The sequence below is a fragment of the Ursus arctos genome, unplaced genomic scaffold (assembly GCF_023065955.2).
Source record: "Ursus arctos isolate Adak ecotype North America unplaced genomic scaffold, UrsArc2.0 scaffold_27, whole genome shotgun sequence".
Lineage (NCBI taxonomy): Eukaryota > Metazoa > Chordata > Mammalia > Carnivora > Ursidae > Ursus > Ursus arctos.
The window spans coordinates 12836352-12849687 of NW_026622952.1; the positions used below are offsets into that span (position 1 = coordinate 12836352).

The following is a 13336-nucleotide window of genomic DNA, read 5'->3' on the forward strand; positions in this document are numbered from 1 at the left end:
TTTCCGTGCTGGGAGAGCCCCAGCAGGGAGGTCAGCACTCCATCTCAGGCACAGTGTCGAAGCCTGAATGTCCATGCCTTAAAAAGGAGAGCCGGCTCTGAATAGATGGTGCTTGGGGAAATCTGTATTCAGGTCCAGCACCTGCCTTGGGAGAGGTAAGAAAATCTCCACTGCTGCTTAGAGGTTAGATCAGCCATCCAGGGCACCAGCTGGGCTGGGGATCTTCCAGCTCTGATCGGTTTTGTTAAGAGCTAGAAACTTGGAGGCCATATTGGCACGCCGCCGCCTCCCAGATCCACCAGAAGTCACCCCGGGAAGGAGCCTTCCACATCAGCGTTTCTCAGCAACCGCAGGGGAACATAATAAAAAGATCCTGTGGGCAGATAAACTTGGGAGCCCGGGGTTCATCAAGTCAAACAGGTTTCTTCATGGTGGAACTTCTCGAGTCTTTAATGTGTATCTCGATTCCACTGAAGGGGCAGAGACGGCATTTCTCTCCGACTTACTTGACCACAGAGCATCTCTAGACAGCCTGCTTCCAGCCTCACTTCGGAAACCTCACGCAGGAGCAGTGTGTCTCAAACTTGGACGTGTGCATCATCGTCTCCTGAAGGGCTTGCGACGTGCAGGGGCTTGGGTTTTTCTCCCAGAGGTTTCTGCATTTCTCACAAGTTCCCAGGTGACGCTGGGGGCCAGGGACCCCACTCTGAGACCACTGGTCTAGACTGATCCCTTTATTTACGGAGAAGAAAATAGCGAAACCAAGGAGTAGTTACTAATAACCGCTACGTTTCATGGAGGCCGGCACCTGGTAGGCACTTACACTGTTTCTGAAGGCCAGTGTGGTGACGCCCGGCGGTCGCCAGAAGGGAGGGGTGGGGAGTGCAGCCGAGGTGGGGTACGTAGTCTGTGCTGCTCACAGGCACTGCAGAGGGCTGAGGGCTCCACTCTAGAGACCAGTCAGGGTCTTCCTGTTTTGGCAACATGATTGGAAATGTGAATTCTGTATTTACTTGAATCCTCTGGGCCTTAGTTTTGCTCATCTGTAAGTGGAAGAGGATAGAAATGACTTTTATGGATACTTACCACTTTCTCTAGCATTCCATTTTATTTTTGCTCTGGGTTATTTCTACTTATGGGTGTTCTCGTGTCCGAGCTCTCCCACACGTCGCAGGAGCTGGTACCATCTGTGCTAAGGTGCTGGAGACCTCAGGGTCACTTTGCAGGGCCACTGTGTTTGCGAAGAACATTCCCGAAGATGTGAGATGGTAGAATCCCAAACAGTGTGGCCCCTGGATAGTGAGCCGAGCGGTAACGACTAGCATTTCTGAGTCTGAGTGGAGAAGCACCCTAGGGTCTTCCGTGTTGCTTATCGACCCGCAGGCCACAGTCTGTGCGGTGGTGTGCTTAGCAGTCTGGACAGGGTGGGCATCAGCGTTGGTGTGGATCACGCATATCGTTAGAGGTTCTTCTGGGGATTTCAGAAGCTCCTGGGACTGTAGGCAGGATTGTTGAGTGTGCAGTTTGTGTGTGTGTGTGTGTGTGTGTGTGTGTGTACGCCAGCTCACGTGCATTTTTCTACAGACAGGATCATGTCTTTCATGGAAGGTCAACTGTGCAGACTTACCCCTGCTGGACTGTCCGTGGAGGGAGAGAGTCAGGGAACCGCAGGTTTCCCCACTGTTTACGATGCACTAAAGCAGCCCCTAGGCAATGGGCAGGAGTGGCCACGGGTGACTTGGAGCCAGAACCCACAGCAGAACAAGCAGCCCAAGTGGGGGGGTCAGTCCCTCCCCCCCTCCCCCCGAGGACAGCAGTAGTTAGCACAAAACAGCTTGTTCACCTGGACCAGCCGCCTGCTGCTTGAACTCAGTTTTGCCTGTGAGCTCGGCCACTCTGCTCTGCTGCACAGGAACGTGGGGGAGCAGCTCAGGCTGGGCCGGGGGCGGGGCACTGCCCTCTGCTGGCAAGTGGGTGCCGCTGCACCCCTCCGATCTGAGCGAGGATGTGGGCTTGGAGGTCTATGGAATGCAGTGAGAAGAGCCACCCTGTTGGCAGGGGCAGAGGTGTCCACGCCCTGGGGACACAGAGTGATGAATTTCGGGGCCTCTGTTAACTCCATCACCACCACATGCTCCCCGAGAATCAGCCAGTGGGCCAACTTGACCTCGGCTGAGCTGAGTACAGCTTATCCTAGACCCCACAGCCCAGAGTCAACCTGCTTATCGCCCTGGAGTGCTCGGGTGTTCTAGACCAGGCTGACCACAGGGCTCGGGGACAAGGACAGCGTGGGTAGAAGAGGCTAGCATGCACCAGAGGTTGGCTGAGGCTGGGGTGGGTGTGTGGGAGATGAAGGGCTTCCTTCTCGCAGTCACCGTCACCAAAAGTCATGCCATCCACTGCGCCCCCACCCCCTGGTCAGACCTCCCTCTTCCTGTGTCTCTGAAACACCAACATGTCTTGGCCTCGTGGGGCTCAGTGCCCCAGCCCCACACCCAGGCAGCACCAGTCGCCACCACCACGCTCCCTCCGACTCCAGTGCACACAGACCCATCCTCTCCCGCTGTGTGTTTAGGTTCCCAGCCCCCCACCTGCTGTGGGGCTGTGCCCCCGTCCCCTCCTTTACCACCTGTCTCAGGAAGGCAGCTCCAACTCTGCCCTTTGCTTAGTGAGCAAGTGGATTCAGATGCACAAAGCCATAAGCCATGGGTAGGTATGAAATTTTTGTCTTTCACCCACCCTCTCCTCCTCTTTGCCCTCTCCCCCTGCACCCCTGTACTCCTCCCTCCTTTTCCTTCCCATCCTCCCACACTTCCCTTCTTTATTTCTCTCTTCTTTGTCCTGCATATACTCCTGAATTCCCAAAGCGACATGTTTTTTAGCCTACCTGCTTACAAAAAGCTTCTGGTCCCTCGTCCCCTTAATTGCTATTGAGTGTCGAAACGACTCTGGGGGCGCTTGGGTGGTGCAGTCGTTAAGCGTCTGCCTTCGGCTCAGGGCGTGATCCCGGCGTTCTGGGATCAAGCCCCACATCAGGCTCCTCCACTGGGAGCCTGCTTCTTCCTCTCCCACTCCCCCTGCTTGTGTTCCCTCTCTCACTGGCTGTCTCTTTCCCTGTCAAATAAATAAATAAAATCTTAAAAAAAAAAAAGAAAAGAAAGAAAAGGACTCTGGCCCTGCCTTAAGTGAACTTCAGTACCTGCTGCTGACTCCCAAGGAACACAGCTTTGCCCTCCCACAATGCGGGGGACCCCCTCTATCTGGTGATATGATTTCTAGGAATATCCAGTGTATCCCCCAGAGGAGCCTGCATGTACAGCTGGCCCAGGGGGTTCCCTGAGCTGGAGCCCTGGTTTGGGCAGAAGCTCAAAACACATCTGTGGTCCTTTTAAGTCTTCGTTTCCCGAGGAGGTGAGGCCCCAAGTTGGGACGGAGTCCGCCAGTGTGGCCCCTCACCCTGCATTGAGAGCCAGAGAGAAAGGAGGCCCATGGGGTAGAAGGAAATGCAGAGGACTTCTGCATGGGGAGCAAGACCAAAGGCTGGGGATCCTGTGTGAGCTGGGTCTGGGGCCCACTCCGAGAAAAGTTACGAGAGCCAGTGGAGCCTGGGCCCTGGATCCGGACCCCACTGGGCTCTGTGCCCCCGGGGACGTCACTCAGAATACCCAGCTCTCAACTGATTGCCGCACCTATAAAAGCAGGTTAGAAGAGGCGGGCGGGGGGGGTTCTGCGTCAGTCCACCAGCACCCCCTGGGTTCTGCAGTTTCCTTCCAGGTTTCAGGCCCCCTGCACCTCCACCTCTGTCAGAATGCTGCTCCATCTGTATATGCTTTGGAGAGCTGCGGGAGATGCCCCGCAGAAAGGGGGTTCGCCAGCAGAATCTATTTTATTAAACCATCGGAGTAGATTTGTCAGGGAAAAATTCCTTCCAGCATTGCATTCCACTCTAGAAACGTTTTGGGCCAGACCCAGGTAAAGGATCCCTCTTTCTCCTCCTGCCACACTGGGGAAGATGCCCTTCTCCACAGAGCCATCCAGCCCTCCTGAGCGTCTCCCCCCTTTGATGTAATTGCTCTCCCTCCCCCACTCCCAGTTGCCTGTGTTGCTCCTCGGCCTGATGGGGAGGCCATCCCTCCAGGAAAACAGGAGCAGTGGTGAATGGGCATTTCTTCTGGCCAAAGGCCGAGGGGCAAAACTGACATTGCCGACAGATGGACATTTGTTAAAGCCAAAGTGCAATTGCCCTTTTGTTTCCTCACGTGTTCCTCAGCACAGGACTGGGAACATTCTGCCAAGTGGACAAAGCATCACTCAATCCATTTGTTTTGTTGCTGGCCTTCCACTTTGGAAACCCCATGGAAAAGATGGTGCTGCGGGACCTCCTCGGCATAGTGAGCAGAGGGCTTGGGGTACCAGATACCCCACAGCGCCGAGAAGCCAGACCCCTTTTCCAAAAGAACGGGAGCAGGATCTCAGAGGTGTCCTGGCACCGATGGGTCGGGGACCGGCCCTCCTCTGTCAACGCAGATACGTTTCCACGCGCCGCTTAGCCAACCAGGAGGCAGCCTGCCCCCTAGCCTAGGCACTGCTGAGTGAGGGCAGAGAAAGGGGCTCCCAGATGTTAGCCCAGCGGGCTGTTCCCTGAGGCCAGGAGGGTGGGAGCAAGGGAGCTGCTGGATCTGGCGAGCTCCCTGAGCCGGCGCTTCGCTGCGAGCTGGGCCCCGTGTTCAGTAAGGGGACGCGGAAGGTCTCCCGGGTGCCGCTCTGGTACTTCTCAGCCCCTGGGGAGAGCCGCCCGCTGGCGCTGTAAGTGGGCACCATCTCGGAACCGCGGGGGGGCGGTCAGCCCGGCAGGGTGCTCTGAGGAGCGGGGATGTCCGGGGGGAGCCCTGGTTCACAGCCTTCTCCCCCCGTGTCTTTCCAGATGCGCTGGCTCCCTCCCTCCGAGGCTACTTCTCAGGGCTGGAAGTCCCGTCAGTTCTGCTGAATACTATGTAAGTACTCGCTCTGAGCGTGCGCAGCAGCGGCCGGCGCCGCACGTCCCGGACCCCACCCGCGGAGCCCCTGTGGCGGGGCGGCTCCCGGGGCGCGCTCTCCGGCGGGTGGAGGGAGAAGCGAGGGGTGTTACTCTGGCCGAGCCTCGCCGGACACATCGCCCCCACGGTTTCCACGTCCTAAATCGGCCGCTGGCGCTGCTTCCGCGTCGGCGGCCGGGCCTCCGGTGCTCCGTGGTGCGCGCTCGTGGGGCCTTCGCCGTGCGTCAGGCTAACGTGCGTGCGTGCGTGCGTGCGTGCTAGAACTGGGCGAGTTCTCCTCTTCCATCTGGAGGCAGGCGGCGTGCTGTTTCTAGCAGGCTGTCCGTGAGCTGTCTTGTCTTGAAGGAAACAGGCTAACTGGGCATCTTCGCGCCGTTTTATTTTAGGCCTAACCTTGCTTCAGGGAACTACCAAGTCAGTTTTTCCTGTAAATGTATCATCTGTATAAAATTCCGAACACCTTCTTTATTTCCGTACCTTGACCGAATTTCTGTTAAATACAAAGCACCGTTACTGAGAACTCTGATGCGGCGTGTGAATCTGGGGAGTCGGCCGTAAGGCCTCTGAGATGTTACAGTTCTACAGTCGGCGGTTCTCGTGGTTTCTTTCTTTCCTTCGCTAGCCGGGAAACACGAGAGGAGGGGCAGAGCAGACCTTCATGCGTTAGGAATGCCAAAGATCACGCAGAATTACGTACTCGCCTATACCTAATGCTGATCTTCTGAAGGACAAATGCGGAACGAACTGGCCTCGGGTGGACTTCGGTTCCGCTTCCGTGAGGGAACGGTTTCTGACCACTCCCGGGGGAAGCACTGGGGAAATGGTGGACGCCAGAGCCGGCCTCATCCGGGTCAGTGCCGCCCTAGTGAGGAGGAAGGAGAGCACTGAACAGGATTTTCAAAGAGTTCTGGGATTTGTTTTCCACAGGCAAGGTGCCCTGTTGACCTGAAGTCTCACTGGGTACGTCATGTCACCTTCATTTCAACTTCCAGGGTGACTGCTGAGCGCGGACTTCATCCGCTGGAGTCTTCAGCACTGCCAGAGAGCTCCAGTCCTGGGTGGGGAGGCAGGTGCCTTTGTTCCGGGGGCGGGGCCTCACGGCCGCGAGAATTAGTGGTGGGCCGCAGAGTGGCCAGGCCGCAGCAGCCGCGCAGCCCAGCTGGTCAGGATTCTTGCTCTGCTGGTGGGGTAATGAGTAAGATGAGGGATCACATTTCTGTGCTTTTAGACATCCACTCCAGTAAGTTAGAATTGTACCTACTCTTCCCCAACCAGACCTATTTCTGAGCGTGGCCAGAGCAACGCTAGTCCTTGGGGATAACTGGAGGCAGAGTACGTAAATTTTGCCAACGTCAGAGTTAAGCACTTTTTTTTTTTTTTAACCAAAAGATTCTTGGAACCTTTATAATAATATGAGCATCATGAGTCTGTAAGATTAGGGAACTCAAGGATGCAGGATTTCTGAAATGCATTTGAGACAAGGGAGCCCTCTCTTTCACAGACCCTTAGGAGACTGCTGTTTTACATAGAACACACTTTGGGAAACCATGCCCTAATCTCTTGTCCAGAACCCAAACCAGTGACACCTACACACAGAGATCTTTGGGCCAGTGGTCATTATGTTAGAGTTACCGCTGATGTGTTTATGATGAGGGAAAAATTAGGACAGTGTAGTAGATTCTTTTTTTTTTTTAAGCTGCTTGTATTTGTCCCTTATTCTGAACTTATGTTGTATATGTGTTCAAGTGCCCATTTTCCATGAAGTGGTAGTATCCGTGGATGGCCATTGCCTTTTAAATGTAGTTTCTTAGAAAAAAGTCAGTAGTCCATGGTAGATGCCAAAAGTATTTAAAGTATTTTGCTGTTTTGTGAAATATTAAAGTCTGCTGTTTAGGGAGGAGTTTTTCTTCCTGGAAATACAGTTTGTAAGCTTTGAGGTATAGTCTAGGGTCCGGTATGCCCGGACTTCCCAAGTCCATGTTGCATATTCATTTGCCCATGATTAATTTTTAAAATGATGTGTCCCCAGCTCTCGGTTCTTCGTTGCCAAAGCCTTGGTTAGTCATTTCGTCGGGAGGGACCCTGCCTCTGTTACCGGGGCCAGGCGGCCGCAGCACTGTCGCCGGGCTCCAGGAGGCACTGATGGATCACGTGCGCCTCTGGCTCCGTGACGGTGCGCTCGCATCTCCGTCCTCAGAGGGTTCACCCAGAGGCACCCAGGGTCGGATAACTAGGATTCTGAAGCTCCCAAAGGAGTTCCTGGGTTGGGGGTACACCTGGCATTCGGCCCTGGCAGGTAGTTGAGGAAGTTGGAGAAGCCGGAAGAAAGGTCGGTGGGACACAGGCCTGCGGCTCCCCTAGACGCAGAGGCAGCGGAGGACAAGCGCCCGTGGAGGAGGACGAGTGCCCGCAGGGGCGGCGGGGGCGGTGGTGAGCTGCTGGGGTCAGCGGTACCAGACGGTGTGAAAGCTGCGGAAGATGAGAGCAAACCTCCAGATGTGGCGGCGGCGGTTGGCTGAGGACGGGGGTGGCACAGGGCCCGAGGAAGGATTTTTTAGGCGTTTAGACAGGCCGCAGGAAAGGCACGATCCTTAAGCAGCTGCACGGTTCCAGCCAGTAAGATCCTGCGCTTTCTGTCCGCCCCCCTAAGTTGTTCCAGATCATCCTTCCGCACAGCCCTGTCCACCAGAGGCCTGGAGGCAGCAGTGGCTACCGAGGAAGGCCTGGCGGTTTCCCCCTCAGAAGTACGGCTTGTGAAGCTGTCGGATCTGTGTGCAGGTGGAACATTCCTGTGAGGGCACCGTTTGTTCTGAGCTAAACTTGGGCCACGGGCCGGACTCCCTCGGGGTCTGGAGGGAGCAGAGGAGGGGTGGTGAGCAAGGAGGGTGGATAATTGTACTTATTACCACCATCTTGCCAGAGGTGAGACAGTTCAGTGTGGATCCGTTACTCAGGCTCCGTCTAGTCTCTTGGATCAAGTCCTTGAGCTAATAAACCAGGCCACGTACGATCTTAGGGAAATGTACATTAGAATTGAGAACAGTGGTTCTGATGAAATAATAAACATTTTAGCGCAAAACTGGTCTTTCAAAAAGGCCAAATGTAGGATAGGTGTGGCCAGTGGCATCACGGCCCCACGCGGCTTTCCTCTGTTTGGGGGGGGGTGGTCTTCCTTCCTCTGTGGGAATGTGGCACCGAATGGAAGACAAGAGCAGGAGTGATGTCTGGTATCAGACATGATGACCTATACGCAGACCCAGACTGGCCGTCACTCCTGACGTGTGGAGCTCTGGGGGCCACCCTTCCCAATTCTGAACAGTCCAGAGCCTGTTTCTTCAGGGTCCTGCAGGGGTTTTTCATTTACTCCAAACTCCTGCGAAATCAGGGACTAGACTAGAAAAGTAAACAAGCTCTTTATTCTTTAAGTAAACATATGTTATGTGTCCACTATGTGCTTGATACAAAAATGTGCATGCAGACCAGGCCTGTGCCCCTAAGGAACTCCAGTTCTAGTGGGTGGGAGTCATGGACACACATTTATTATTTTTTTTAAAGATTTTATTTATTTGACAGCACAAGCAGGGGGAGTGGCAAGCAGGCTCCCCGCTGAGCAGGGAGCCTGATGTGGGGCTCGATCCTGGGACTCCAGGATCATGACCCCAGCCGAAGGCAGTCACTTAACCCACTGAGACCCCCAGGTACCCCATGGATACACATTTTAAAGAGAAAGAGTTACTGCTGAGGATGCCCCAGGGTGGACTTGCGAGGAAAGCCCCTCGGGTGGGGGTGGGGGTGCACAAGTAAGACCATCAGAGGGGTGGGTGTCATTGGTGTTTTAATTTGTTCAGTGTCCTGCTTGACGGGGTTTAGTCTGGCCACAGGCTGTGTCTGCACGTCACTGGAGTTTTGCCGACGGTCCAGCCCTGGGGTAGACAACCCCAGATGACATGATAATCATCGAAAATGATCCATTTCCCGGATGCATTGAGAACAGGAAAGCATGAGCAAGTTTTTAGTAACTCTTTACAGGGAATGAGTTACACAGCCTTCCTTGTTGGGTTTCCAAATGTAGTTAAAAAGAGGAGCTGGGGTAGATGTGGGAGGGCATTCTTTAAGAACTCCCAAAATCTCCCTGGCCTAGGACCAAGACCACAGCACAGAAATTACGAGCACATGTAGTTACAGTGTCAACAAATGAGACAAAGACACGGCAAGAAATAGTAAGACCAGAATGTAAACCTGTGTATTCCTCATGTTTTGTTTTGGGAGGAACAGCCTCGTCTGTCTCTGGCTGTGAGCACGAGGGCCTTGGGGATGCAGCCATTGTCCGGGGAGCCCAGGAGCTGGATGTCAGGCAGAGCTGGGAGCTCAGACCGTGCTGTGACCCCTGCAGGCACCCCTGCCTTCTCCCTAGAAGAGCCCTGGGTGGGGCAACTGGGTGGCTTAGTTGGTTAAGCGTCTACCTTGGGCTCAGGTCATGATCCCAGCCCCACGCCAGCCAGCAGGCTCTCCGCTCAGCGGGATGTCTGATTCTCCCTTTGTCCCCACCCCCCCCAACTCGTACTCACTCTCAGATCTTAGGGGGTGACATGGTGGCTCAGCCAGTTAAGCATCTGCCTTCAGCTCGGGTCCTGATCTCAGGGTCCTGGGATCGAGCCCCATGTTGGGCTCCCTGCTCTGCGGGGAGCCTGCTTCTGTCTCTCCTTCTGCCATTCCCCCTGCTTGTGCTCTCTCTGTCCAATAAAGTCTTTAAAAAAATAAAATCTTTAAGGAAAAAAAAAAAAAAAGAGGAGGAGCCTGGGGTGGGTGCCCAGGACCCAGGGCGGTGCTTGTGCTGAAGCGCCACTCCCCCCCCCCTTCTGTTAACCATGGTCTCTGTGTCTCAAGGTCGCTAGCACAGTCACTATCCAGTGAACATCTGCAGCAGGTAAGGGACTGTTTTGGCTGCTAAGGGTACAAGAGTAAGAAAAGCAGACAAAATCCTTGTCTGCGTGGAGCTGACCTCTTACAGCAGGGAGAAGATGGGTCATAAAACACTAAAACACGAGGTCAGGCGGTGAGACGTGCTAAGGGGAAACTACAGAGCGAGGTAGGAGGGTCACTGTTCCTGCGGCAGGTGCTGGCCGGGGCTGTGTGTGCCACGCGGCAGGGGGCTCAGGGTCAGCCTGGTGCTTAGTTCCAGCAGTGACCCAAAGCTTAGTTCCAAAGTGACCCAAAGAGAGGAATTGAACTTTTCCAGTCTTCGTCCTGCCTTCCCCTTTGCTGAGTCCAAGTGAACAAGCTTGCAGTGCAGCGGGCCTGCGCAGGGCGAGGCGTCCGGGGGGCAGAGAACGCCGGCGCGGTGTGGCCCTCGCTGCTGGTCCTTCCCTGCCAGCGCTTGTCCCATTTTCCCGGTGAGGAGCCACATGCCCTGGTCCTGAGTCCCCAAGCCCAGGGTCTGTTCGGTTCCTGTGTGAGCTGCAGGGACAGGCCTGAACGCCTGCGTCGTGTCAGTGACTGTGGTGGGCACCCCTTCCAGCCACTGTCGTGCCCCTCCCCCAGTTCCGAAAGTGAAGGCACCACAGACATCTGCTGGCCGCACAAGCACCGAGCTCATCTACGCACCACAACGGTATGAGGACCCGGGGCAGTCAGAGCAGTGATGGGCCTGCCTTTGCCCCATCTCTCTTTCCTGTGAGTCTGGTGGGGAGGGTTCGAGACTCCTGACCATATGCACCTGGAGAACTGCCTGACGGTCCCTGGAAGAAGTTAAAAGAGGGTGGCTGAGTATGAAGACCAGGCCATGAGGTCTTGGGGCAAATCAGGGCCACCTACGGGAGCCTCTGCCCCACCCCCACCCCCCACGCGACCAGCTCTCCTTCTGCTGGAAAAGGAAATTCAGATGGCCCGTGTGTTCACTCTGAGGTTAAAAATGAACACGTTTAGACTTCCCTCTGGTGTTTTATGTTCTTTGTCACCCCGCAGGGTCCCTGTAGAACAGACTGGCCCGCGTGTGCTCCCTGTCCACCTGGGGCAGCCCTGGCATGCAGACAGCTGCTGCTGCTGTCCTCGCTGCAAAGAGCAGCCTGGTGACAGTGCCCCGTGCTCCCAGAACCAGGGGTGGGCGCCATGGCTCCTGCGCTCCTCGTCCATCGGTCTTGAGTCATCCTGATGCCTTTCAGCCCAGACGCCTGGAGGGATGTGGCCATGGGTGGGACATCCTAAGCAGCAGGCGTCTGGAGCCCCGCACTGGGCTGGCCAACCCAGGCACGGGGGGCGGCGGGGGGGGGGGGGGGACAGCTGTGGGCACATCCTGGCTTGCAGGCTCTTGCCAAGAGTGGACAAGGTGGGAAGAAGTTGGGGGAGCTGATAAATTTTATTTGCAAAGATGATTATTTCTTTTTCTGTCCTCAACCCAACTTTTACTAGAAACTCGAATTATATCTACTCATCTTTTAATGTTTTAAAGTGGAAATCTGGGGAAAACTTTTTTTTCCTTAGTTCTGAGAAGAGAGATGTCCTAGGAGGGCAGTCTTTCCTTCAGCCTCACCCATAACCCCAGCGAAGGCTTTCAGCCCAGGCCCAGCCTCCCTGCCGAACCCCAGGGGTCATCTTCCCGTGCCAGCAGAGCAGTGAGGCCTCTGTGGGAACTCGGGGCTCGCAGCAACATCCGGCGCACTCCTATTCACGAGGCCCCGCGCGCCCAAGTCCGCCTCTCTGTCTGCAGGCAGGGGAGGAGCACGGCCGGGGCTGAACGCGCAAGGTTAGTGGGGAAGAGGGCCACTGGCATCCGCGTGCCGGGAGGCAGGCGTCCCTCCTTGGCTCCGGGAGTTCTCGTGAAAACCAGCTGGCCCTGAGGCGGTCATGCCTGCAGAAGAGTATTAAAAATTTATGATCTGCTGGGTCTCGGCACCTTCCTATTTCAAAATTCTCGGACCCTTGGGAACAGGATATAGTCACAAATGTTTCCTTTTAGTTTTTGTTTTCCAGAAGGTGCTTGGAGCAAAGTTTAGCCCACTGGTGCATGTGACAGCACAGCATCCTCCTGGAGAATTGCCTCTGTGGCCTTGGGCTGACCAAAGCTATTACTGTGGTCTGGGGCAGCTGCTGGAGCCGGATAGATAGGTCTGCGGCACTTCCTCTCTTTGGGGGGGGGGGGGGCTTCAGGGCCTGCACCTCTCCTCAGCAGGGCTTTTGAACAGCCCTAGGGGTCCGGTCCCCTCGGAACTCCGTGCGCAGCGGCCTTGCCTCCTTGGCCGGGCGGCCTGCTGTTGCTGCAGCTGTGCTCTGGCCCGTCCCCACCATGGACACACGCCTACTGGAGTGAGCATGTGAAGACCGCGTCTCCCACAGCACACTTTGCTCCAGAGTCCCTCCCCCCTCGCCCCCGGCCTTGGTGCCAGGGAGCTTTCCCTCTGACCAGGCCCGAAGCTCGTGGTCCCCGTGGGGAGCTGCCATGCCACTGGTGTGGTCATTCTCACCGGGCACTTGTCCCTAGCTCCGCCGTGGAGGCCTCGGTCCCTTTGCCAATGACTCTCCGTTCTTTGCTCACAGACCAGGCTGACCTTCGGGACCCAGGGAACCCTAAGAGGCGACCAGCCCTGGGGCTGGAAATGACTGCACACTGTTAATGGGTGATTTCTTTCTCCATCCAGGTTCCAGGTGTGTGATGGTGGCTGCAATCTGTCTTGTGGGTATTAATGCAATCTGCAGTGGTGGCTGCTGTTCTCAAGCTGTTCTGCAAAACTGGAGCATGCTGGTGAGTCCACAGTCGGGCCGAACAGGCCCCGTGGGGAGGCAGCATGTCCCGGGCGGGGCACGGGGGTGCAGCCCAGCGGTCTAGGTGTTACCACCTCCCCCAGATGATTCTGCTGGGTGCTCTAGGTTGAGGCGCGCTGGTATGGAGTGCTGTGGTCAGGGGTTTGCTCTTCATCTCGTCCGGCCACAGCCTGCTCAGGGAAGGGCGCCCCAGAAGGGCCAGTGCGGGGAGGGGTTTGCAGACTCTCCGCGCACATGGTCGGTGAGGCCATCGGCATCTGCACCTTTTTTGGAAATGAACCATTTGGGTGAGAATCTTTTAGATGTAGTAGGTCTACTACTCCTGATTTCTTCCCGTTGTACTGAATGCAGTGTAGCCCTTTCCCAGTGACACAATTTCCCGAGTCTTTTCGGAAACGAGTGGTTGCCCTTGAGCACAGCTGAATGGGGCAGGGTTCTCACTGAACCCCTCCAGGCTCCGGGCTTTCCTGCTGGCTGATGATTTTGGTGATTTATTCATCTCTTTGGTCGACTCACCAGCTTCTTGTAGTAAGTGTCTAGAA

General features: G+C 55.7%; 1 protein-coding gene across 4 annotated transcripts in view; it reads left to right on the top strand.

The window, feature by feature from the left end:
* The window catches only part of RBPMS (RNA binding protein, mRNA processing factor), a 165999-nt gene extending 153228 nt beyond the window's left edge, over window positions 1-12771 (top strand). For 3 of the 4 annotated variants that reach the window (XM_057303576.1, XM_057303574.1, XM_057303575.1), the window contains 3 exons: window positions 2576-2709; window positions 4925-4994; window positions 12671-12769. In XM_057303576.1, coding sequence (XP_057159559.1) covers window positions 2576-2709; window positions 4925-4994; window positions 12671-12685 — 219 coding nt within the window. In that variant the 3' untranslated portion in view covers window positions 12686-12769. Of the gene's footprint in view, window positions 1-2575; window positions 2710-4924; window positions 4995-12670 lie in introns of all 4 variants that reach the window. The other variant, XM_044387504.3, reaches the window with a different exon arrangement.
* The last annotated feature ends 565 nt before the right edge of the window (window positions 12772-13336 follow it).